The sequence below is a fragment of the Pelodiscus sinensis genome, chromosome 24 (genome assembly GCF_052426305.1).
Source record: "Pelodiscus sinensis isolate ZL-2025 chromosome 24, ASM5242630v1, whole genome shotgun sequence".
Taxonomy (NCBI): domain Eukaryota; kingdom Metazoa; phylum Chordata; order Testudines; family Trionychidae; genus Pelodiscus; species Pelodiscus sinensis.
This window is the reverse complement of record NC_143075.1, coordinates 8,526,942-8,553,159: the sequence shown is the minus strand read 5'-3', so window position 1 is coordinate 8,553,159 and position 26,218 is coordinate 8,526,942. Positions and strand designations below refer to the sequence as shown.

General features: G+C 51.5%; 1 protein-coding gene across 4 annotated transcripts in view; it reads right to left on the bottom strand.

The window, feature by feature from the left end:
- Positions 1–26,218, bottom strand: part of LOC102450495 (uncharacterized) — a 91,803-nt gene that overhangs the window by 48,413 nt on the left and 17,172 nt on the right. For all 4 annotated transcript variants that reach the window (XM_075906715.2, XM_075906714.2, XM_006124659.5 and 1 more), the window contains exons 2-5: positions 22,744–22,818; positions 18,937–18,986; positions 13,850–13,903; positions 4,967–5,117 (exon numbers count right to left, since the gene is read on the bottom strand). In XM_075906715.2, the coding sequence (XP_075762830.2) occupies positions 4,967–5,117; positions 13,850–13,903; positions 18,937–18,986; positions 22,744–22,818 (330 nt within the window). The remainder of the gene's footprint in view (positions 1–4,966; positions 5,118–13,849; positions 13,904–18,936; positions 18,987–22,743; positions 22,819–26,218) is intronic.

The following is a 26,218-nucleotide window of genomic DNA, read 5'->3' as shown; positions in this document are numbered from 1 at the left end:
TCCAATTCAGGGGCAAGAAATGAACCTCAAAAACCTCATGCCTAATTAAAAACTGAACTAAATAGAAACACTTGGCAGGAATTAAAGGCATCAGCATTCCCCGCAGCAATTTTACCATGAGAAGCAGTTTAGATACACGCACCACTAATTAAAAAGGGAAGGTTTAATTTACTCCAAAATTTTGGTGTTAGAATTTATGAGGCCTAATATCCAAACAAAAACAGGTTAATGAAAAAGTAGTTTACAGAGGGGTGAGAAGATTCCATTTAAATATTCTCCTATAACGCAGGACACCCAGATGCTGCAATGCTAGACTAGTACAACTGGAAGTGACTCTGGCTAATTTAGCTTCACTCTCCTTGCTGAATGAAATGAAAGGGAGAGGCAGTGTGGTTCAGTGGGTAAAGCAGAGCCCTGGGATTTAGAAATAGCTGATGCTATTCCCAGCTCTGTCACCCACCTGCTGTGCAATCTTAGGCAAGTCACTTCCTAGCTCTGTGCCTCAGTTTCCCCTCCTACTCTTTGTCTATTCAGACTGTAAGCTCTTCAGGGTAAAGAGTGGACACAATGAGGCCCAGATCTTGACTGGGGACCTCTGGGCTCTGAGGGAATACAAGAAACAGCGAGCGTAAGTTAGTTACATTTTCCAAATCATCGCAGCTTTTAGTGATTTAGGCCAAGAATGTTTAAAAATATTAAAACAGCATGGTCTGGATTTTCTGAGCTCCAGCTTAACCAGAGGTTAATTGATACCCCCAGGACTGTAGTAAATGCAACTCCGTTGCCCTGTGGCTCCACCGCTGCGTTACTTAGGGGGCTCCGCCGCTTGAGCTCAAATCCCAGGAACACCCAAAATCCACGGATGGGAGCAACTGGTTAGTTAAACCCCTTCACTCATCCACCATGCTTATCTTGACGGGGGCTCAAATGCTAATTGAAGGGGCTTTCCTTCAGTGTGTGGGGTGCACGGTACGGCTCCTCCTCTGCTCTCCAGTCATTCGGGGCTGGGCAGAACCAGCTTTTGGGCCACTGCCTGGACCACCCGCAAATGCTAAATGGAGAAACGTTCTAGAAGTGGGATAAACCCCTGATGCAGTTCAGAGCCTGAGGCCCAGGTCTCTTTGCTCAGTCCATTCAGATCAGGTAATTTCGTGACAGTCCACTCTACACAAGGGTCTTTCACTGTTTCCCCATCATACAACCTAAGCACATCACGCTCCTTCCATATTTATCCTTTGCATGCCTGTGAGATAGGACAGTGCTAGCAGCCCTATTTTATAGAAAGAGAACTGAGGCCAAGTGATTTGACCAAGGTCACACCAGGAAGCCAGTGACAGATCAGAGAATTCAACCCAGGTCCTCCAAGAACTACAATGGGGCCTAACCACTAGGCCATCCTTTCTCTACCCTGTTACATGCCAACTGCACGTGGAGTGGTGAAGAATCAACATGGCCTCAGAGACCCATTGGGTGTTGTCACTACACTGTACCCATGCACGGGGAATGCTCCTGACTTGACGACCCTTTCGCGACACTCCCCGGGGTTTTATTAAAGTCAGATGCAGCAAGATACAAAGGCGCTTGGGCCAGAGAGAAAGTGACAGGATGAAAATGTATTAGAAACGACCATGGCACATTGCAAAGAAATGGTGACTCAAATCAATAACACCTGCAATGATTATTTAAAAAAAAAAAAAAAAGAGAGGGAAGAATGAGGAGAACCCAAGGGAAGATCTAAGAACACTGGAACCAAACAGACTGCACGCAGGAGGAGGAAGACACAGAGGAATGTAGGAGAAGGAAAGAGGAGAAAGTCCCTGGGTCAGAGCTGATGTGGATGCACTAAAGTCAGTGGGAAGAGACGATATTAAGCAATTTACAAGTTACTTCAATGTAGGGATGTAAAATCCTATTTACTCATTTAACTGGTTAACCATTTAAATGGGACCTTGTGGGAAGGAGGGCTGCTCCAGCCCGAACTGGCTGGCCACGCCACAGGCAGCTCCAACTGAGCTGGAGCGTGTCCCTGAACTAGGGATGTCAGCAGTTAACCTTACCAGGTGAAACTCACTGGTTTCCGGTTAAACGGCAGCCCCACCAGGCTAGGGCAAGCTCCCGCCCGGCTCAGGTCAAGCCCGACCACCAGTTAATTAGTAAGCATCACCTGGTAAGGGTGACACTTACTGGATAACTGGTTAACCACTGGTATCCCCAATTCAATAATACTCTAAGGAAGAGAAAACGCGAGTGAATGGTATAAAAGCTGCTGATGCGCATTTTTAAAACTTTAAGGAGATACGACACTGTGTGCAAATTATCTCCAAGTGAAGGGGATACCACATGGCATGAAAGTATGGGAGTTGATGAATGAAAAATATTTGCATGGAAGAGTGGACACTTGGAAGGATCAGGGCGGATTCATGCTGGGAAGGGGTACAATGGAAGCCGTATTTGTTCTACAAACCCTTATGGAGAAAAGAGATGGCAACACAGGTCTGTGTAGACGCTGTGTACCGAGAGAATCGGTTTGGTGGAGTTTGTGATAGAGAAGTGTGCCAGCAGGATCCATCCTCCTTATCCACGAGATACACGATGGGGTGACTACCCCACACAAAACCACACAGGGCTACCGCAGAGAATTTGGCCTGCACGGGGGACCCGGTTGAGTGCTTGTTTGTACTTGTGTCAGATGTGGTACGTGTGAATATGTGAAGGGAACCACTTTGGAGTCAACCGGTCACTGGTGGCTGCGTGATATGCACGGCAACCCTGCAAACCATCTCCGAACTGCAGCAACCCAGTGACACGGAGTGAATGCTAGTAAGACAAAGGTGATGAAAGCTGCAGCGGCAGCACCCCCCACAAAAAGATCTCACAGACTCTTTAGAGAGTGAAAGAACGCCGAGGACCAAGGGCGCCCCTTCCCAAGGCGAGGAGCGTCGCTTTGTGTTCAGCATCCCAAAACCCAACTCAGCACCTGCAGTTAATCAAACCCCCACTTGTGAAGCAAGAGATGGGAAACAGGAGACAGAAGAGAGAACGGGGGGGGGGGGGGGGTATGGGGGAGGCCTTCAGCTCTTCAGAGAACAACAGTGAAGTGAGAATTCAGACGCTAATACACAGAGAAAGGGGGACACAGGCAGCGACTCCCAGCCAGACCACTCTCACAGCATTGCCAGCCCTCCTCTTTTCACACCACAAAGGCAACACACTGACTAGCACCACAGCACTGCAATGCCTCTGAGTTTGGATTCAGCCAATTCTTCGGAGCAAGCCATTCCCCTCCACTGTGTCCGCATCGCACCATGCAGCATCAGGGGGACTCTGGCTAATATCACGGTGAGGGGGCGTAGTAGCAATACCAAGCCACAATGAGGAAGGGATAGAAGAGGGGAGGGATAGCTCAGTGGTTTGAGCAGTGGCCTGCTAAACCCAGGGTTCTGAGTTCAATCCTTGCGGAGGCCATTTAGGGATTTGGGGCAAAAATTTGTCAGGGATGGTACTTGGTCCTGCTGTGAAGGCAGGGGACTGGACTCAATGACCTTTCAAGGTCCCTTCCAGCTCTAGGAGATAGGCAATCTCCATTAATTTATAATTTCAGTACCATCCTGCCTGTTCCAGGCTATTTGTAGACTTGGCTGCCGCAGGGGCCACGCGCCTCCCATGCAACTAGAGCCAACTTAAAATGTCCATCATTTAATTAGCAGGGACAAATTTTACCTATCAGGCTCCTCACTGAGCTCCCCTGTGACACACTTGAAGCTTAGTTGGTAATGCTGGGTGAAATTTTGTAGCTAAACCCTTTCCCCTGCGTAGTGAAAAATGCAGAGCGGCAACATTAAAACCCTTTTTGATTGTGAGTTTTGCCAGCGGGTTCACATCAAGCCAGACTACACCCCAAACGAAGAAAAAGCCTAAACTCACTTTAAGTGTGACACTCCCAATTCCATTAGTTTTAAAAATCCAAAAGTGTATAAAACCACTCAAAAAAACCCATCAAGCCTCGGTGTTTCGTTTTGGGTCACGAGACACATTGTGTTCAACCCCAAAACAATGTTCTTGTGTTTTTTGGAATTGCCGGTGACCCAAACCCGCCATTATTCACCCAGCTCTGCAGGCGAGACCGCTCGGCCCAACAGCTTCAGTTTATCCACAGCGCAATTTCTACATGGGTGACACGCAAGCAAGCTTCCCTATTGTCCCATGCCAACAGGGTCAACCCGATCCTCCTGGGGGGAGATGCCATTCACAGAGCCTGAACCCTTTTCTCCTTGGCCTCCTGGCAGACAGAGCCAACCAGCTGTAGCAGGGGAGGGTGCATGCACTGGGAACCAGGCAGATCCAAATACACTCAGTATATACCAGTGATGGGCAATCTAGGCTAACGAGCGGGCCGCATGAGGGGCCTCCTTCGTCTCCGTGGCCTGCAAGATCATCATATCCAAGACTGTCTCCCACAACAGGGTAGTTTTGCTGACTCTGCTTGTTTACCTAGAATTGGCGGGCTGTGCCAAATGAATCGTAGCAGCACTCTGATTGGCTGCGGAGGGAGAGCCCGGCGCTCTCAGTCAGTGTTGTGTGTAATCAGCATCCACCTCACTTCAGTGTCCCTTTAGTAACAATGGTAAAAAAAAAAAAAGCGATACTGACGGAAACCAGCAGAATCTGGCAACCCTGCACGAGTAGCCGTAAACACAGATGTCTCCCATGCCGCACATACTGCCCCCCCCCCCGATGGGGCACATGTGATCCATCACTGGTACAAGCCATCAAACAGCTTTCCATCTCCACTGACCCGGCCTCCCTCCCTCCAGCCACCCCCAACTAGCCTGTACTGTGTTCAGAATCCTTTGAGCATTCGTGGAAGGGAGCTGGAGGAGGAAGAGCCCCCCGCTCCTCCAAGCCAGGCCATCAGCAGCACCCCCTCCTCACCATGCCCTTGGAGCCCAGCTCCCTCCCTGCTCACCCTGCAAGCCCGTGACTTCGCTCTCCTTCTCCTGCTGCAGCTGCGAGTATTTCTGGCTGTGGGTCTCCAGCGCCTTGCGATGCTCCAGTTTCAAGCCGTTGTGCAGCAGTTGCAGGTCGAGCAGCTGTTTCTTCATGTCTTCGTGCTGGTTCTGAAGGGGAAAGAAAAGCAACACTCAGGCTCGGTGCAAGTGAACCGCCACCGGGACGGATCCCCTCCGCTGGGGCTTTTCCAAAGCACTGGTGGGGCCGGCATTTGCAGTTCCCGCTCTGGAGCATCTACCCAGTACAGGACCCTCCCTGCAGCCCAGCTCCGAAGCCCCCAGACACCCAGGAACAGAGTTAAAGTCAAAAGTCCATCCAGCGCTGGTATTTTTCCTGGCCTGCTCCCCCATTCAGCACATGCTATACCCGCCTACAGAGTAACAGCCCCCGCTCCGCTGTAGCTACACTGGATGCTGAAACACCCTCACCACAGCAGTGGCATGTCGTGACCAGTTTCCACTGTGGACCCTCCAGGCCCAGTTACGATTGTAGGGCAGATCTCACAGTGCTGCATGGCACTGGACCGGAACCCAGGAGGCTGGGGGCATCTGTTCTGCCCAGGGACACAAGGACCATCCACACAGTCTACGTGCCCTAGAGCTGGAGAGACAGCTGCCCAGGTGAGAGGGTTCAGTCTCCACGCAATCCCAGCTTCCAGGCTGAGGCTGTGAAGGCCGCTTTCAATGATGGCTTCTGGGCGGTCGAAGCTTGTCCCACAGGATTCAGGGCTGACATGCCGGCTTGTTTCACTCGGACCTCCAATGTGTTCCAACCACTAAACAGCACCGCCCCAGGGCATAATCTGGGGCCACAAAGCTCCCATATGGGACTAGGAACTCATGAGTGGATTTGCATCCAGGCTCTTGGCTCACACCCATTATAAATACCAGCAGCAAGCCCCAAAATCGCCTGGCCCTTTAAGCCCAGAAATCTCCACGGGGCCTGCTTTGGTTGGCAGACACCTCCTGCTGACTTGCTGGAGGCTGAAAGAGGGGAAGAGGGAGATGTGCTTTCAGGCCTTCTCTGCTTTCTTTTCCCCCAGGGGTGGAGAAGGGAGGGTTTCTCATGAAGCTGGCTCCTGCAGTGAGGTGCCAGTAATGCCAGACACATCAAGGAGAGAGCTGCTAGCCCCTGCTGAGGGAGGGACTTGATGGAGGAAGAGCAGGAGAAGCCAAGGCACATAACTTCCTCGTTCCAAGTAAAAGTAGAGGGAAGAACTAACTGCAGAACTGGCCATGGAGGCCATCAAGTTTAGCGCAGCGCATGGTGCACTCTGGTCAGAGGGAGGGGGACCAGTTCTTGTCCCTAGTCTCCCACCGGCCGATGGATTTAGCAAGTGTTTTCTTGGAGATACTCCTGCCCCCGTCCAACCGCCTGCTGCACTACGGTCTGTTTTATGGATTTCACCCGATGCTAGGGTTGCCAAATGGTTTAACCAAAAATAACGGACAGGAGGAGAAAATAGCGGACTGTCCGGGTCAATACCAGACACCTGGCAACCCTACGCAATGCTCCATCCCAGGGAAATGAGCAGCACAGATCACGGCCTTCCCTCACTTTGGGCCAGACACATGCAGCACCCTGCACCAACCAGACGTCCTTTCCAGAGCTCTTACGGGACATTCTAGGTTTCCATGGTGGGTGTTTGATCTACAAAGCCACGTTTCCTGAGTCCCGTGCCTTGAAACAGGGACAAAGTCCCCCTGCCTGATGCTGCCTGCCCAGCACGCACACAGCTCTTGCGTGGGGAATTGACTTTGGTTGTCTCCTTTGGGTTTACCCCCAGATCTGCTAGCTGCTCTTTCCTCCACTGCACTGAACTGCTAGAGGGGCTCCCCTATCCCCTAGTTCCGACAGCTTGGAGTTGGCGAGTCCCCCTGTCAGCCGACGGTCAGGGCAGTGTGTGTGGGTATGTCTCCTAAGTCTTTGACTGCTAAGACACGAAGTCTCGTCGCAGCGGGCAGGCCAGAAGGCTGAAAGGAGCCCCGAAAGTTTTTAACGTCCGTGACTTTACTGCTAGGACCACAGTCCCTTCGCAGAGGGTAGCCAAACAGGCTAACAGACGCCCCAGTGTGTAGGAAGAGCTTATTACACCTTAGATTTTAACTGCTAGAACACAAAGTTCCTTCGCAGCGGGCAGCCTGGAAAGGTGCCCCAACGGATCTTGTCACCTGGGAGTGACACAGATCCAAACGCCCAAGCTCTCCCTATGTCTGTCCCTTTCTGACCGGCTGAAGTTCTTTTAAATTGTGCTTGGTTCTATTACAGCAACTGAAGGAGTCAGGTTAAAGCTTAAACAGTTACAGGTTTATTAAAGGAACTTATAAATCATATGGTTACAATGGCTATTGCTCTATTTCATAATTATTAGCAAAAGATAGATCTTAAAATGGTTACAGGAAAAAGGTAAAGATAGAAAATAGAAATAATGGTACCAAATGACAGCTTAATCTTTAAAGAGCTCTAACACTATGTATATATACTTAAACAAAGGACCACATCCAGATACAATTTTTACCCCCTTCTGTGCCTCTTGACTCCAGCGTGTCAGGCCAGGGCCGGTCTCTCAATTCCTCGGAAAGACGAATATGAGGTGGGCGTCCCCTCTGGAACCTCGGGAGGTCAAACACCAAACCCAACCAGTGGATAGGTGATAGATTGACACACAAAGCAAGTGTGCTGCTGTACCCATCTTTATACCCCTGGGGGCCCGTATTCTCTTTCTTATCTTAAGAGGCCAAATTTTACTGGTCCGTTTTGTGGCGCCAGTTCTTACAAGCAAGTTTCAAGTTAATTTACACTTGTAAGAGAGGAAGATAGCTAAATTAGGACCGCCGGATGTTCTTGTTGGGCGAGAGATTCCTCCCCCCGCGGACGGTTATGTGTGCGTATCAATATGGGTTAAGTCAAGGGCACGATGTACAGCCTCTTGGTCAACAATTAGTTTGACCACCCTCCTATCTCTGCTTACAGTTGGTCACGGTCACTGAGCCAGCATATGTAAACCCCCTGCTCCAAGGTTTTCAAAGAATATGCTGTTTTCCTGCTCTTATGTGCCCTGCATGGTTTCAAGCAGACAAAGATGGATGTTAAAATGGGGGTTCACGTCTGGCTACCCCCCCCCCCATATTGTCTGCCTCAGTGACATATGTGGCCTTCGGGCCACACAACAGCTCTGCTCCAGCCAAAGGGGAGGGCACTGGGACAAGGGGGCCCTGAGGAGACTCGTGGGCTGGGTTCGGAGGGGGTAGGGTTTCAAAGCCGCAGGGTGAAATAATTTGAACACCGTCTCCCCCCCCCCCCCCCACGCACACACACAAGAGAACACCACAAGTTGTGACATCCTTTTGCTCAAACCCAGTGAACCAGAATTCACCTCCTTTGGGGTTCCCATAGTAACCCACGGAGTCCTTCCACACTTAGTTTGCCAGCACCAATTACACACACAAATCAACCAGCTCGCAGGGGGAACTCCAGGCCCATCAAGACAATTACTCTGCAGGCCTAGAGCAGTCATTCCAATCTGTTTCCCTTCAATAACTTTCTAAAAATGCCATCAGTGCCTAGGGTCGTCCTGCCGGCTGGAGAAAACAATGGGACGTACCATAGCAGAAAGCAATCATCCGCAGAGCAATGCGGTAAAGAGAGAGAAGTCACGGAGGCCCTCACAGACGTTCAGTACAGAGGAAAAGGTCGCAGGCAGCCGGCACCTCTGAGAGATAAAGACTCCGGAGAACGGTCTGACATGAAACATTTGGTCCATAGAAATCAACTTTTGGAATAAATCAGAAGAGGGCCCCAGTGTAATAAATCAGCTCATGAAAACAGCGTCCCACTTTCCACAGAGTCACCCCAATGCTAATTTAGGATTTGACTTGAACCTCCATAATGTGGGTTCCCAGGATTTGGGAACATCCGTGGTTTGGACCATGGCAGAGGAGGAAGCGGCTCTGGGGGCGGGCAGCCTCCCCTCCTCTCTGGAGGCCTGCCCAGACCCCGCACCTCCATCCCTACCACGCTCCTGAACCCTCCCTCCCTTCCAGACCCTGCACCCCCACCCCCAGCACCCTTCATTATGGTGAATAGTCATGGTCCAGAAATATCTATTTCCCAAAATTGCTGGATTAAAGAGGTTCAAGTGTATGGCAGTAGCATCGGGAGGCACCAGTTGAAATGTAGACACGGCATAGAGAAGAGACTGCTCCTGTACTGAACAGAGGAGATCTCTCTTTGCTGTTCCCTAGCTGACTTGCCCAGGTCACCCAGGTGGACTGTGGCAGAGTCAGGAAATGAATCCAGATTTCTAAGGGTTTCTCTACACTGCCAAAGAAGCGGGACCTTCAGGGTACATCTAGACTACAGGCTTTTGTTGACAGAAGTTTTATCGACAGATACTGTCGACAAAGAGCGTCTAGACTACATCGAGTTCTGTCGACAAAGCAAGACACTTTGTTGACACGACAGTGTAGACACAAAGGACAGCGTAGATGCAATAACGCCTTCTGCTGACAGAGTTCTGTTGACAGAAGGCGTTATTCCTCGTAGAATGAGGTTTACAGCCATCGACAAAACTGCCGAGTTCTGTCGACGTTATGTCGACAGAATGCAGCAGCAGTGTAGACGCAGGTATTGTTTTGTCGACAAAACCCTGTAGTCTAGTCTAGACACACCCTCACTTGGGTTAGTGACTGAAGATAAAACAGCAGTGAAGAGATGGCAACTTGGCATTTAACTGGCGTTCGCTGCTCATATTGAACCCTGGGCTGCTCTACTGGCTTCAACCCGAGCTGCTAGCAGAGTTGTTGTGTCCTCACTGCTGGTTTAATTCAAGGTAGCTCACCTGCCTGCACAACACTCTGTTTTCTGCAGTGTAGACAGACCCACTGGCCAGCTCCTTCCCCCCTCCCCCCAGCGCATCTTTCCCTGCCTGCCTTTAACGGCTTGTGAAAAGCCCTTCCGAGGGGCCTGAAATCATTTAAATTTACCTTCTCCGGGGGAGTGGTCAGCTACAAATCTGCCTCAGGAAAAATTCTGCTTAGTGCAAATGCCATAGCTCGCAAAGGCTTGTAACTCAGAAGTGGAAAATACCAGGAACAAAGAGGGAAAGCCAGGCAGTGGGTTTAAATACCTTGCCCGAGACCTCCGTCAACGTTGAGGGGAGAAGCCATGAGCCTTGGTTATCACTCTACCCTTCACAGCACACGGAGGAGTCACCCACCGCAAGGTACCAAGCCAGAAGTCTGGCTTGCCTGGCACCTCCAGTTTATAAAGGCAGATTATCCACAGGAGGACTGCTCAAGCCACAGGAGCTGGCTGGCAGTGGGTCCCTCTGTGACGGCGCGTTGGGGGTCCCCCGTCTCCTGCACCCCGAAATGGCACAAACAGACTGCACCAGCCGGTGGAATTGAGGGTGGTTTATTGCTCCTCCAGCACAGCGCAGCACAGATGGAATCTGGTTACAGGAACTGGGGCTAAGAGGCCTCAGTGCCCCCCCTTGAGATAGGGGAGTCCCAGCCCCCTCCCCAGCTCCTTATTCCCTGCCTTCCAGCCAGGAACTAACTAACTCTCTTCCAGCCCTGCCCCCCCCAGCCAGGGCAGCATTCCACCTTCCTTTGTTCCTCTCCATGGGGGGTGTCTGGCCACTGGATGCATAGTGACTCATCCTGTTTTGCTGGGTCGTGGTACCCATGGCAGCCAGTGGGGGTTACCCCAGAGCCAGCAGCATAGAAACCAGCTGGGTACCCCCACTACGTCACACCCTCCCCGGCTCCAAGCAGGGTGCAGTGCCCAGGTACCTGCACTGCATGAGCGAGCGAGGCGTGCTGCAGCATGTGGCAAAGGCGTCAAGCACAGATGCAGGAAGAGCGAGAGAGAGAGAGAGGGGCCAGCGGCAGATCTGGAGCCAGAAGGTACGTCTGCTGCTTTCGGCTTCATGCTCCCCCAACTCCCATTGACAAAAAAAATAAAATTAAAATTAAAAAAAAAAAAAAATAGAGGAACACGTTTAAATCTGGACAACGACCCAAGACCCACATGCTGCAGAAGCAGGATCACTCCTGTCCTGGTAGCGAGCAGGGAGTGAGCCATAACCCTCCACAGCAGGGATCAGGAACCTCAGGCCCAGGGGACGGATGCGGCCCCCGGCTTGCCTGGATCCAGCTCCCGAGGCTCAGGGATCTCCCTGCATCGGGGAGTCAGAGCTGGCCCTTCAGCCCCCCAGCACCCATCTGCAGGGCTGGAGCACACAGAATCTACTAGCTTGGATCCCACGAGGCTCTGGTGTGCGAGGGGACTATGAGGAGCGTCTTTTTCCTTCTCAGGCAGGGCTCCTCACTTGTGTGCGGCCCCCGACTGATTTTTCTGTGTGTCAGTGGCCCCCCAACCCAAAACAGGTTCCCCAGCCCTGCTCTCCAGTTTGAGCCTAAGTCCAGAAACTGAGAACTGTAACAGACTCCTCTCTTCCGTGCAATGGCCACATGCCGGGAGACGGCACGCTGCATGGTGCAATGCACCGAGCAGAGAAAGCGACGAACGATCATTAATTAGCACCGTTAGCTGCCATTCTTTCCCAATACATTCCCCAGCGGACTTCTGTAACATGACACATGCCCTTTTTAATGTGATTTCAGCCAAATATAGTCCTAGATTATTTTGAGCATACAATAATTCATTGACTTAAAACAAAACATTTTATGATTCATTTTTGTTGAATTTAAAAAGGAATTTATGAAACGATGCATCTTGGATTAAATTACACTGAGGTTTCATTAGCCTGGGATCAATTTTTCTTATTTATTTATTTTAAACGTAATGGTGGCAAACCGGAGACTGATTTTAAAGTTCTAACCCCTGGGACCATCCTTTCCATAGGTCAGAGCACTAGCTGAAAGCCAGGATTCAATTCTCAGCTCTGTCTCAGACTTCCTGTGTGACCTGGGACAAGTCACTAAGCTCTGTGCCTCAGTTTCCCTACCTGTAAAAAAAAAAAAAAAAAAAAAGCAGCTAATCTTTCCCTACCTCAGAGAGGTGTGGTGAGGTGTTCAGATATGGTGGAAATGGAAACCATACAGTACTGAAGACAGTGTTATGGATCATAAAACATAAAACTGAGCAAGTGTATATCTTTTGAAACAGAGGTGGGCAAACTGGTTGGCCAGGGCACATTTTTGCTTGGAAACAGCATGGCAGGCCATGAGCACGCATGAAATTAAGGGGATAGGGTGCATCAGAGGGTGAGGGCTCCAGATGGGGGTGTGGGCTCTAGGCTGGGCCCAGGGATGAGGGGCTTGGGGTGCAGGCAAGTGCTGGATTTAGAGGACGGGAAGGGGAAACAGAACTCCCCCCCCCCCCCCCCCGGGAGAGCCCTGGTCACACACAGCCCTGTTCCCAGGTAGCGGGGCATTCCGCTCTGACCAGCCCTTACGAGCGAAGCCTGCCTTGTGCTTCTGCTCAGGCCCTGGCTCAGCAGGACTCCTTCTGCTGAACTTCCCACACAGGTTGGGTGAGCTCCTGGGCAGGAACTCTTCCTAAGTAACAGGGGTCCAGTTCAGTGAGAACCTGACCGGGCACGGAGAGGGCCCCATGAAGAAGTTTCTAGACATTATCGGGTCACGTCCCTCCTCTCCCCCCACAGCCCACGCTCCCCTCCCTCAGTACGACAGACAAGTGCAGCCCAATCTGGCTCTAACACGGAAAGCTAACACCAGGTCTGCAGGCAGCGAGCAAACTCCAGACAGGGTAGGCCCTGCTGACAGTGCTCTGTTTTCAGCCCTATCTGGCTGTACACATGCAGCACCCTCCTGACAGTGTGACAGGGAAGCCTCTCCTTCACCCACATCAAGGCTCAATTTAATCCCACGATCACTGGGGTATTCAGCTCTCCCCCAGAGGTACAATGTCACGTCAGGCCCAATCAGCATCTATCCTTATGGCAGGCTCATGGACAATAAAGTCTTGTTGCTACTATTCCTCCCCTGCTGCCCCCTGTTCCGGGCCACTAATGAGCAAGCTAAGGCAGAGCCTTTGCACCCATGGCTTCACTGCCAGGTCTCCGGGGTGCTGGGTCCGCCTCCCTGCCTGAGCCTCAGGCCGTTAGCATCCTGTAAAACAGGGGATCTAGTACAGCCCCCAGCCTTGGCACCAGTCACACGGCGCCCTCCCTCCAACACACCTTTCCGCACAGCCGTGACACCTCCTCACGCTCGGTCCGTCACGCAGCGCGACAGGCGTGAATGGCTTCCCAAGATCACACAGCAAGTCACTGGACCCCAACCCCAGCTCTGCTGCTCTAACCACTGGACTGCACAGTCTTCCCAGCACCTGCGTGCTGAGTTTTGGGGAAGGGATTCCAAGTGGGAGGGGGGAGGAGGGTAAAAGACCGTTTACACCATCCCCACCTGGATCACAGCAGGGGGCAGGCCCACTGATGGAGAGGGCGGAGGGCACAAAGGGGACAATTGCCCCAGGGCCCAGAGATTCTAAAGGGCCAAGTGTTTCCGGCCGCCACTGCCAGAGCCCTGGGACCTTTAGAATCACCGCTGGAGCGCCAGGTGGTATATGCCAGAGCCCCGCTCCGCTCACTCCGGCCTACTCCAAGGGCTGGGGAGGGTATGAGGGTGCTGCGCCATCCGGGAAGCACTAGGAGCCTGATCCCTGCCCCTTCCGCTCAAGGCCCTGCCCCATACACACATTGCTCAGGGGCCCAGCAATCCTGTCAGCTCCCCGACAGGAGAGCACAATTAGGGAGGTTTAAAAGGGCTTGGCATGAATCTATTTGGCCATGTCTTCACTACAGAGAGGGGTGTGTTTTCACCAAAGAGGGGCAATCACATGCACTCACCTTCAGTATCTTATGCTGTGAACTGAGGGCCCCGTATCTGTTCATAGAGTCTTGCTGTAACAAATACCATAAAAGCATTAGAATGCAGAAGCTACAGAGGCAGACAAAAACCACACACAGACATCAGCATGGCTACATAATCACACCCTTAAAAGCAAGTGCAAGTCAAAGCATGGGATGTTTGGTCTCCTGGATAAGATCAAGAGTTATAGCCATTTAATGTCAGAAGGGTCACTTCTCAGTGAGCGCGGCTAGAATGGATTAGTTTAAAATGATCGAATTACTAATTTAGTCTGGGCAGAAAACAGTTTTCTTGACCCATCCTGCTGTTTGACATTTCTAAAAACAAAATGGCTACATCTAGACTGGCCCCTTCTCCGGAAGAGGCATGCAAAGCAGGCAAGTCAGAATTGGGAAATCCGCGGGGGATTTAAATATCCCCCGCGGGATTTAAATAAACATGGCCGCCGCTTTTTTTCCGGCTTGGGGAAAAGCCGGAAAAGAGCGTCTAGACTGGCGCGATCCTCCGGAATAAAGCCCTTTTCCGGAGGATCTCTTATTCCTACTTGCAAGTAGGAATAAGAGATCCTCCGGAAAAGGGCTTTATTCCGGAGGATCGCGCCAGTCTAGACGCTCTTTTCCGGCTTTTCCCCAAGCCGGAAAAAAAGCGGCGGCCATGTTTATTTAAATCCCGCGGGGGATATTTAAATCCCCCGCGGATTTCCCTATTCTGACTTGCCTGCTTTGCATGCCTCTTCCGGAGAAGGGGCCAGTCTAGACGTAGCCAATCAAAATAAAAAATTGGACAACAACTTGAAAACTTGAAAATTTGGTGAGCCAAAAATTAAGAAAAAAAAAAAAAAACCACCAGATACGCCCTTTGGTTTGGGTTAATCAAAATCTGATAATTTTGAAACATGTCATTTTGATTTTGACCAATTTTTTTAGTGTAAAATGTATTAACATTTCTAAGTAAAAAGTTGTTTCGAGACAGAAAAATCCTCAAAACTTTCTGGTTTGACACTGTTGAAATGAGACATTTCAACAACCTTGAAACTTTTTTTCAACCAAAAGTTTTTCACTGCAGATGTTTCATCAAACCTGCACATTCCAGCCTACTCCAAGGGGTTTTTTTATGTGGAGGATTTTTTTTTCCCAGTGGAATTACAGCAACGTAAGTGAGATCAGAATCTGGCACATGTACCGAGATGCACACAAGGAAGTTAATTACAATTAAGGGGCAGGGTGTCAATGTAGAGTAAGTCTCGCAGCCTGTAAGTCTCACGCACAATCAGCCAGATGAACTTTGTAACGGACAGAATTCCCTGGGAACTGGGATGGTGTAGCAAGAGGCAGACAACACAAACCCTAAGCCCTTGCCTACATATGAAAGTTATACCAATTTAACTAAAAGCCAATATTTGAACTGACTTTACCGCCTCCGTTTAAAATCCCTGGATATGGTCCCAGGTACCAGATATAAACTACATGCCCAGAGAACGGTCTGCACTACTTTAAATCAACTCCGTTTTAATCAAACCAGGGCAGTCAAGGCCCAAGACCAATTTAGGTTTTCATCTGCCTGCAGCTCCACCACTTTTGTTGCTGGGGTAGCAGCAGAAGGCAACATGGTCTCTCCAATATGTACAGTCCAGTGGCACCATCTGGCTCTCAAGTTACCAGACAGGATTTCATGCCATTGATCCAAACCCTGACCTGTTCCCTCAAGCATGATCCCTTCCCCCTCTTTTCATGCACTTCTCTTTCCTCCTGCTGCCTTCCATTGGCCCCCCACACCTACCACCCCCTAGCTCTTAGACTCTTCTCTACTAGTCTTCTTGTTGCCAGGGTAGAACGCAGGGTCCAGATTCGGTGTTGTCCTGTGGAAATTCAGAGCTTGCCGGGCGCAGGTGGTGCTAGCGAGTACAGAATTGTGCTCTTCTCACCAAGGTCTCTGCTCAGATCTATATTTGGGCAGCTTGGCACAGATCACACGGAATTGCATAGTGCACTGTTATTTCCATCCTCTAACCCACAGCTCAGCTGTATATTCAACAGGGCATAAAATATTACCACCCAATGGGTTTCAGGGACACGCAATTGCCATGGAGCTGCAGAGCCATCAGTCTGTTTAGCCAGCGTGTCCACTAGGCTAATGCTGTAACTGCGTGGTATTGAGCAGTCACAGTGCAACTTACTAAACGTTCAAGCTAGTCTACCTCGCCCCGTCTCCAGCAGCGACTCAGCTCAGATGCTCCAGGGAAGGAACAAGAAGTTCTATAATCTAAAGTGTGGGGGTTACCCTAGAGATACATTTCTTCCTGACCCCAGCTCTGAAGCATAAGGATCAAGAGCACTTGTTATTCTTTCCGAGTTAGTACAACTGCAGCTGCTCTCCACATCCACAGGAGTGTCTCACCAGTACACCCTATTAATGTCTGCATCAAAAGGAAATATACTGTTTGACCATAAAAGTTCCCCCTTGCTTTCTGTGCTGCTGTATTCATGGCACTTTGCAAACTGCAGTGAGGATATAAATGGGGAAGGGTGCGCGCGCGCATGTGGGGGGGGGAGGCTCTGACATTTGCATGTCCAGCTGCCAGGGGCTTTAACACCACAAACAGCAGCTATGGGGCTGAAAATCCTGGGACGGGACCACTTTTGCATTATTTCAGCCCCATACACAGAGACCAAGGAAGCCTGTGAAAATCAGATACAAACCCTGAGCTATCTGGGCTCCTAGGGGCTCTGGTAATAAAGTTCTGCCTGAATTCAGCAGCATGGAAGTTTTCGCTGCTGCTGGTCACACAGCAGCATGTGCACCGGTGTCTGTTACTCCATGCTCCCTGTTTTGCAAAGGGCCGGGGCTACTGAAGAGGAGGACAAAGGACTCCCACCTCCACTGAAAGATGCCCCTAAACTGCCCCCTCCTCTTTTCAGGCAGACGGGGGTTGGCAGTGAAACCTATCAGCTCCACTGCCATGGACTGAATAACAAGCAGAGCCAACTGCCTGCCAGACACGCAGCGTTTAGAACAATGGCGGTTTTGCTCTGGCTCTGAGCACCAGGGAATGGGTGATTTAACATGCAGCTTGTTAGGGACACATACCCAGCTCCCCTTGGGACAGGGCTATGCGGGGAGGGGAGGATGCTCCTCCTGATCTCCTCCCGTCTCAGCTCTGTTGCCATGCACCCCAAAGGACCAGGAAAACCCGGTGACAGTGTTTACAGCTTCCCTGCAGGAAGGCACCACTCTCTTCTGTGCCGTCCCAGCTCCCTGGTACTCAGGTGCGTGGAATTCTGTCCATTCCAAAGACAACTGGCCTAAGTTTGGCAACAGGAAACCGCACAGGCCTCCATGGCGCTATGGAGGCGAGAAGTCCGGGCACCCAGTTTGCTATTTACAGATCTGGACAAACAATAAGGACTTGGGCTAGCAACATCCCCAGATTGAGAGAGAGAGAGAGAGAGAGAGAGAGAGAGAGAATTCCCAAATTAATTGAAATGTCAACTATCCAATAAGCAAAAGCTTATCAGATTGTCAGCTAGTCCCTCGACTAGAGAGGCAGCGAGGAGGAGGAGGGGAGCAGGAGCCAGTGCTGGGGGGAACCAGCTTAAAAGATGGTTCCCCACAGAACCATCTCTGCAGGGGGTAGCAGGGACCAGGCATGAGCTGGGGATCAGCTGATTCCCAGCTGGCACCCAGTTCCACATGTTGCGCCTCTGCTTTCTAAATGTATTAAGAACCTGCTGGCTCTTAATACGTTTAGAAGGCTGGTGCGCAGCTGGGGGGGACCTGGCGCAAGCTGGGAATCAGCTGTCCCAGCTCACGTTGGGTCCCCACCACCGCACATCAGTCTTTTAAATGTATAGATTTACAAGGTAGAGCTGCAGCAGGGTTAGTGCTGGGGCTGGGAGCTAACCCCACCGCAGCGCTCCCGCTTATCGACTAGTCAATGGAAATTCCATCGACTAGGAGATTAGTTGCTTAAACTAAATTTAACATCCTTAAAATAGACCCTCTCACACATAAGGGCTAATTGTTTGTGTAGATAAGTTCATGGCAAGCTGGGGTGGGCGTCTACCACGCGCTGGCCCTCTGCAGACTAACTGTCCACATGGACCCTGCTGATGCGCGTTAACAGTTTGGGCTCGTCTGCACAGCAACATCCAGAAAGCTAAATCTGAAAGAACTAAACGTGAATGTGAAGTGAATTAGTTAAACCACACTGAATCCCAGCGTGAACGCCTTTATTCTGAATTAAAGCGGCCTTGGTTCAGTTTAGTTCAGCTCAGCACATGAATCTCCAAACAGACAAACACAAGCTCGGTATACAGTATCTTTCAGGCAACCAGCAAGTAGCCTCCAAACACAAACACACACACTACAGATAGCCACATACCCCAAGGGCCCCGTAATCCCTCCTCCTTCACCTGGAGAACTCCCTCACAAAACTCCCTGTTAGCTGCCCCTGTTCGCAAAGCTTTAGTTCACCCATTACCTGTTCTGTTCACTCCCTCTGGGGCACCTGGCATTGGCCACTGTCGGCAGACAGGATACTGGGCTAGATGGACCTTTGGTCTGACCCAGTGTGGCCATTATGTTCTTACCTTATGTTCTTAATGTAATTCACTTTGGAAAGGAATTCAGATAAACTGAGTTAAGGCCACATTAATTACTGAATGAGGGTGTTCACAGAGGAGTTCATGAGGTTTAACTAGTCCACTTCAACCTCACCCCTGTAATTTATTTGGATGAATTTTTCTGGATGTCCCCATGTAGACAAACCCAAACTGTTAACATGCAGCAGCAGGATCCGCACAGACACAGTCCAAAGTAGCCTAGTGCAGGACAGATTCATACCCCAACCAGAAACTAAACAGTCACATGGACAAGCTCTCAGACCATGAATGATGACATGACCCAGGAGGCTTTCTGTGGGGATACATCCTGGCCTAACACACTAATGCCAGCATCATCCCCAACGTGTGTCTCACTTCCTTCGCGTATTGACGTGGAGCTGTGGAAATACTGATGGGACTTCTCTCCCTTTCTCTCACGCACACGCGGGAACATACTTAGCTACCTTCTCTTTGTTGAGCGCCTCTTGAGCTTCTAGTTTATACACCAAAAAATCTAGAAAGGAAGAAAGAAGAGTTTAGTTGGATGAAATTTCCAAGGATCTGTTTTCTATTTTCAGAAGGAGAAAAACTCCTAACTGGGCAAAAGGCTGCGATCCAGCCAGATGGGCTATGGCTTTTAAGAGACTTAAAAGGTCCTGCCTGCTCTGTGCCATCGGAGATCCGGTAGCAATTCCCATTACACCTGTCTGGTGTCCTGGCCAAAATTTCCCTCTTTCCCGCTCCAGTACAGTGTTCTTCATGGCTGCCACTCTGCACCCCAGGGATGGCTGCATTTCAGCAGTGCAAAGTCGGAGCCTTTCTTGGAGGTCCTTTGAGATGACAGAAGCTAGTGAGAAACCCTATTTTAAGGCGACAGTGCCATCTCTCCCAGCAGGGCAGCGGGCTAGAAGGAGACGAGCAGCAGCCCAGCTGCACGATACACATGGGGGAGAGGCAGTGCATTTTGTAGCAAACCGATTTATCATCACACAGATGTACTCAAGAGCTGGCTGGTAAGCACTAGCCACAGCTGGCTCCAGGAGTCCAAACTAGGGATGTGAAGTTTAACCAGTAAACCTCATCTTCACGAGTGAGGTTACCGGTTAAGGTTAACCAGTGGTGCTGGAGCAGATCCCCACCTGCTGCTGGTAGCCAGTGCACCTCCCCACTGTCCTGCTTTGCAGCACCTCCTGACAGTCCAGTGCTCGGGCCTCTGAGCCACCCGGTTGATACTTTGACATAAAAAGCATCCAGCCAAGTCACAGGGACACATTTCCACGTGCCACCCAACTCCAGCAGGCAGCACAAACAGCACTGCACTCAGGGGAGCACTGCTCTGCGAGGCTCAGGGAGGTGCATCGTTTGTCTGCTACACTGTGTCCTCTTCTTACAACGGCAGGCAAGGCGAATTTCCCACCCCATGGGAAAATGGTACGGACGGGATCCCATCGCGGCACCGTGGCGTCTGCCATTAGAATTGGGAAGGAGGGTTAATTGCTTAGGTCTGCCTGTATGCTCCTCCCACTGAATCAAACACACAAATAAGGGCCTTTCTATGAAGAATGCGGCATTAGTGCTCTCGAGCATCTCCCCAATTCCTACCAGGGCTCCCCTGTATTCTCCCAGGGATAGTCACTGGGGGAAGAGATAACTCCCCTAACCAATCAGGATCCAGCCCTCATTCCGGAAGGAACCATGCCAGTGCAGCCAGCGCTGATACAGACTTTGGATCCCATAACAGTCATGGGTTTGCACAAACCAGCACAGAACCAATTGTTCTAGATCAGGGCAGTCACTCTGCTTCAGTGAAAGAAGGGTCAAACCCAGGCCTAGGAGAGGGCTTGGACCATGGGCCAATCAGAAAAGGGCTAGAAACAGCCAATCAGGGCCTGGCTGGGGCCTATAAGAAGGGCTGCTGGAGAGGAGGAACTCACACATTCTTGTTCCAGCTGTGGAGCATGAAGGTCTTGGCTGCCTGAAGCTGTAGAGGGTTCATGACACTGAGCTGTGCTGAAGAAAGTGCAGGCAGAGCTGAGGAGCTCTGGCCTGATCCAGTTCCCAGGCTGCAGGCCTGATACAAGGGCCTGAGGATACTAGGGTTGCAGGGAGGTAGCAGGTCCATCCCCCTTTGCCAATGCTGAATGGCCATTGCAGACAGCAGTTGGCCCCGGAGACAAGGGCTAGATGACGAAAGGCAATGGATCGGGGTTCCCTGGGAGAAGAGACCCCCCCCCAGAGTGTGGAGCAGGAAAGGGCACCATGAGCCGGGAGGGACATGGGGCCTGAAATAGCCCAGAAGACAAGTAACTGAGGGTGAGACACCGGTCAATACTTCAGGGCTGGAGAAGCTAATCCTGGATCAACCAGCAGGAGGCGCTAGACTGGTGATCGCTCAAACTGTTACAAGCGCCAATGCTTTGTCCACACTCTGAGCCAAGGACTGTCTGTTTTATCTATGTCTGTACAGCGCCTGGTACAAGAGGGTTCTGGCCCAAGAACAGAACTCCCAGGTGCTACCAAAACCCAAATAATGAGAAATAGCTAATGGGAAACAAAACCCCTTGGGCAGAGATGGGTCCATGTGGAGAGAGTTAATGCAGCGGCCTCTCAGAGCCTGGGTCGGTGGAGTAACTATGCCAGCTTCTTTGTGCCTTGGTCTTAAAACCACAACATAGTTTTCTATTTAAGGCTCCTCGAGAGGAAGCTACACGAGTAATTGCAGTGCACACAGCTGGTCAGGACAATGGGGAGCGTGCGGTGAAAGCTAACTGAAGACAGCACTTCTCAGCCTCTCTTTTATGCACATCAGATGCTAAGCTTGCTTGCAATAAATAGCTCTCAGGATCCAGCCACGGAGAAATGCCTGTCAGCATTCTTAGAGACGCCACGCACGCAGCCCTGAGTCGCTCAGAGTCCACGCACGCCCTGCAGCCATCCATCTGGCAGGCACCACCTCCGTTCCTAGAGCGCCACTGACAAACTATGAAAAATCTACATCTCAGAAGACAGACATCCAACGGCTGCGTCAACTATTTATCCACAGACTCGTAACACGCTCAGATGCTGCACGTCAACCTTTCCAGAAGCGCAGGGAGCTTAGGAAGGGGGCCAAGTGGGGGAGATGCGTTGCTCCACCGAGCAGCTTTGAAGATACAACCCAAGCTGTTAAATTGCCACATGCAGGGCTAAAGCGAGCCGCCATCCAGCAGGCAGGGCTACTATGAGATACAGGCCCCAGCTCTTTTGCTTCTTAAGGCCTATTCAATTTCACCGTCTTAAAAAACCCCTCTGGATTCCAGCCAATGGGAGATTGTACAACTGTAGCCCATGTCACCAACAAAGAGCTGGCAAGAATGCGATTATTACGAAGCAGAAGCGATGGGCGGCACCTCGTCAGAGCAGCGCACCTGGAAGAGCAGCCCTGATTTTGGTGAACTAGCTGAGTCACCTCGCAATTAAAAGTTGACCCATTTAAAAGGAAAAGGCAAGGTCTAGCGCAGGGCTTAGTTAATGGGTCTGAAGAACGTGGATATGTCACAGGGGTTAAAGCAAGAGCCTGGACCAGTGATGGGCAACCAAAACTAGCGAGTGGGCCGCACAAGTGGCCCTCCTTTGTCTCAGAGGGCCAGGCCTGACCAGCAGTGGGCAACATGCAGCCTATTGGAGTTCCACCTGCACCCCCTCTCTGCCCCCTCCCCCACCCACCTCTCGCACACTGGGGTCCCCACGCCTCCTACTCCCCCCTCCCAGCATTTTCGGAGGGCATCAGCTCCACTGATTGGTGCTCCTCCTTCTCCCTCCCAGAGCAGGCACAGCCCTGAATGGTTTTCCCGCAGTGCTCTGAACGTGCTGGAAGGGACAGGGAGGCATTGGATCCCGGGACTTCCTGTGCCACAGTGTGCGAGAGGCGTGTGGGGGAGGGGGACAGACTGGGGTGCACAGGCTGCTGGTGGAACCACAGGGGACCACGAGGCCCACCGGCTGCAGGTTGCCCATCCCTGCCCTGGACAGACAGTTGATTTGACAAGGACGAACTACACAAGTTGGAGCCATTAACTCCAGAATTCCAGTCCCAGCTCTCACACCACCCGCTCCCTCAGTGGCCTCAGGTGAGTCACTAGCCACCCTGCCTCAGTTTCTCCAGGTGTCAAGCCAGGATCATTCCCACCGACCGCCTCACGAGGGCTTTGGGAGGATTCACTTGCAGAGTGGAAACACCTCCAGGTGCATCACTCCCTACAGACACCCGGTGAGCTGCACAAGAGACTCACCTTCCTTGGTCTTCTTGTGCTCCCCTCGCTCTTTCTGCAGGGATCGTTCGAGCCGCGCTCTGTGCTCGTACACAACTAAGGACGGGAAGAGAAAAGGGGAAGCATGAAATAAACCAGCCGAACAACTTCACGCTCCCCTGCCTTTGCTCCCCACAGCCATGGACGACACGTGTGGAGGGGGCCCATCCCAAGTTCCTCCCCAAGGAGACAGAGCATCACACAGAGAGGATCCCGGGGGAGCAGACTTGAGTCAACATTTCAGAACCAAGAAGAAAGGCCCCCGGGAGCAAAAACCAGGCTCGATGCTCCATTAAGGGCTGGGACGCCAACGTCCTGGTGAAAGATGAATCCGAAGGGAAGTCAAAGCTGGTTATGCAGCAGCCCTTAGCTAACCAGCTCAGTACAGATTGCTGAGCCGCATGTCTGGCCAGGGCCAATTCTTACTAATGGGGCTGCTCAGCATGGCTGCACTCCGGCGGGCAGGGAAAAGGATTTATGGAGACAGGCTTGGGCACTTTTCCAAGAGCAGGAAAGGCAGAAAAGCAAGGCACAGAACTGGAAGATGCCTTCCGGCAGCTAACTTCTCCGATTGGGTCTTTGCCTCTGGTATTTTCCACTGTACTTCACGGGAGGGGAGGGATGGAGCAGAAATTCAGCCTGAAGCCTGAAAGAGAGACTCCGTACAATACCGATGCACTCTCTCATACACATGACCCGCTCTCAAACTGCCCCAAGATGAGCATTAGCCAAGGGTTCAGTGGCAGAGGGAGTCGATGTTGCACTAACAGCTAGGACGTCCTGGAGGCTATAGAAGGTCTTTGCCCTCGAGTAGCCCTGCAAATCCAGGATTTCAGAGCATCTTATGGAGTTGGCGAAGCATTGCTAGCCCCATTTTACAGAAGGGAAGGTGGAGGCACAGAGAGTGGAAGCAACCAGACCTAAGGCCGCAGGGCAAGTCAGTGGATGAATAAGGGACGAGAAGGATTGTGGGTTCCTGCCCTCACCACCGGGGAAAGCCATGCTTCCATGTTTGGGACAGCGCGAGACTCAACCCTGCCTGACTCAAACGCTCATTGACACAGTCCTAAAAATAAGGGCCTGGAGAAGACAAACTCACCAGCTGAGAAAGCCCTTAAAGCACGAACCCCTGGATGTCGGCACCAGGCATGGGCCACTCTGTGGAGGTGAAGCTGGTGGGGAAGGTTACTGACAGACAGGGAGAGAGAGGCACACCGAGGAGCCCTTCTGAGATGCTCTACCCACGAGGGAGCCTTGCGGTACGGCCCCGGAGAGGATTCTGCTGGGGGAATGCCAGGGAGACAGAAAATCCTTCCCAAGAGGATTGAGCTGGGAAGCAGCTCACGCAGGAAGCATACAAAGCTCCCTTGAGAAAAGCCCAGAGCGAGCAGCAAAGCAGGCAGCCAGCCAGACTGTTCCCCATCTCACGAGAAGGGCCGAGGTCTCGGCATTTGTGTCGTCTCCCTTCACAAGGCAAAGGAGACCTTTGAAGTTTGCCATCAACACAGAAAAAAGACAGAGACCCCGGCCCACCTGAGAGGTCAATTCTCCAGTGGTTACATGGTGTACCTGGGGTGTGGAAGCCCCAGACTCTGCTCAGAAACCAGGAGAGCAGTGATTTGAGCCTACCCTATTGGCTTCTGGACAATGGCCCCTCTAACTTGTTTACTTGTGTGTGGAATAAAATTAATTTTGTGCACCAAGGTACGTATGCATGTGCACCACCAGTCGAAACACACGCTGCCAGCTGTGGGCGCTCTGCTAATCAGCTGGGGTGCATTTGAATCTCTCCTGGGTGGCTGCCTAAGTGCTCAGCTTGCAGGGAATGCTGCACTTTTCTCCTCTCCCCCTGAAATTCCGCCCCAGACTTGGGGCAGTGACAGCTAAATGGATACATTTCCACTGAACATTTCTGGTGGGACAAATGGGCATTTTCCAACTCTAATGTTTCATCACATTCCCAACCCGCTCCACAGAAGGCAACCTCATCTCCTGGGAGCACCACATCCGCTGCTGAGGGCCCCTACAGGAGGGATGGGCTAGGGATGTAAAATCCCGTTTAATTAGTGAACTGGTTAGACCTGCTAACTGATTAAAAGGGGGGGTAGCGGGGAGGCCACTCTGCCCCCGCCGGGCTGGAGCGGCCCCCCTTGCCGCAGGCAGGGGCTGCTCCATCCCCCACTGGTTAACCAGTTAAACCTTCATATCCCTAATATGGGCTGTCAGCCAGGCAATGCTTCCCCCTTCTCCAGGCTCTCCTTGTACAGGCTGACAGCACCCCACGGCCGAGCCCACTGCTACTCCTTTGCTGCATGGAGAATTGGAGGCTTGGAAATGAATCGCACTGTGGAGGCCAGAGTGGTGCAAACTCTAGGCTACCCCTAGGTCGAGGAGCCAGATCCCTCGCTGGCGTAGATCAGAGCGGCTCCTCTGAAGTCAGAAAGCCAGCCGAGAATCTGGCCCTGGGGGAAAAAAAATCAAATTTGCGTGGCTCTGATTGAAATGCACCAGAAACACCATTATCCACACTCCATTGCTCACCCCTTGTATTAACAAGAATGCTGCAAAGCTCGCAGCGGCTTTTAATTAGGTTTAAAAAGGGATTCCTTTATCCCTTAAAGCAGGATTCGATTTCGAGGCGCTCTACGACCCTTCTGTCCCACCGAGGGGGCCGGAATAAAGTTCCGCTTTGTAACTAGTTACCAAGGCCGCTCTTCAGGAAGCCAAGAATGCTCCGCTCCACATCTTAATGTGCACATCTTCAGTCCGCCCATCTGGACCGTCCCACGGAGCCTTTCAAACACGGGAGGCGGTGGTCACGTCCCCCAGCACTGCAGCAAAGCCAGCTCTGCAGCAAACCAGGGAACCCTCCAAAAACTGGGGCAATTTGAACGGACTTCAAGTGGGACAAGACGCACGCCAAGCGTGGGAAGGGTCAGAAAAAGGGTCAGAAAAATGCTTTACTCTGCAAAGTAAGAGCATTCACTTACTGGACTGACTCACGTTAATTTCACTCCGACACTCACTGCTACTTGAAACCAATTTCAGTCGCTTTTCTGACATGGCGAAAGGGAAGGAGTAAAGACCCAACAGTAACAGTCACAACTCCGGGATACTATTCCCAGCTTCATCAAAGTCGTGTTGTCCGAGGCCGAGCCAGTCTCTTGACTCAACCCTACCTCGTTTTGCCCATTTGTAGGGCACTTCATAGGACCGAACCACATCAGCCACACCGTCAAGGGCTCGTTCACCTGCACATCTGCTCATGTGATCTATGCCCTCATGTGCCGGCACTGCCCCTTTGCCATGTACGTTGGCCAGACTGGACGGTCTCTACACAAGAATAAATGGGACACAGATCAGACATCAAGAACGGTGACGTACAAGAACCAGTAGGAGAGCACTTCCGTCTCCCTGGTCACTCAGAAGAGATTTGACAGTGGCCACCCTTCAACAC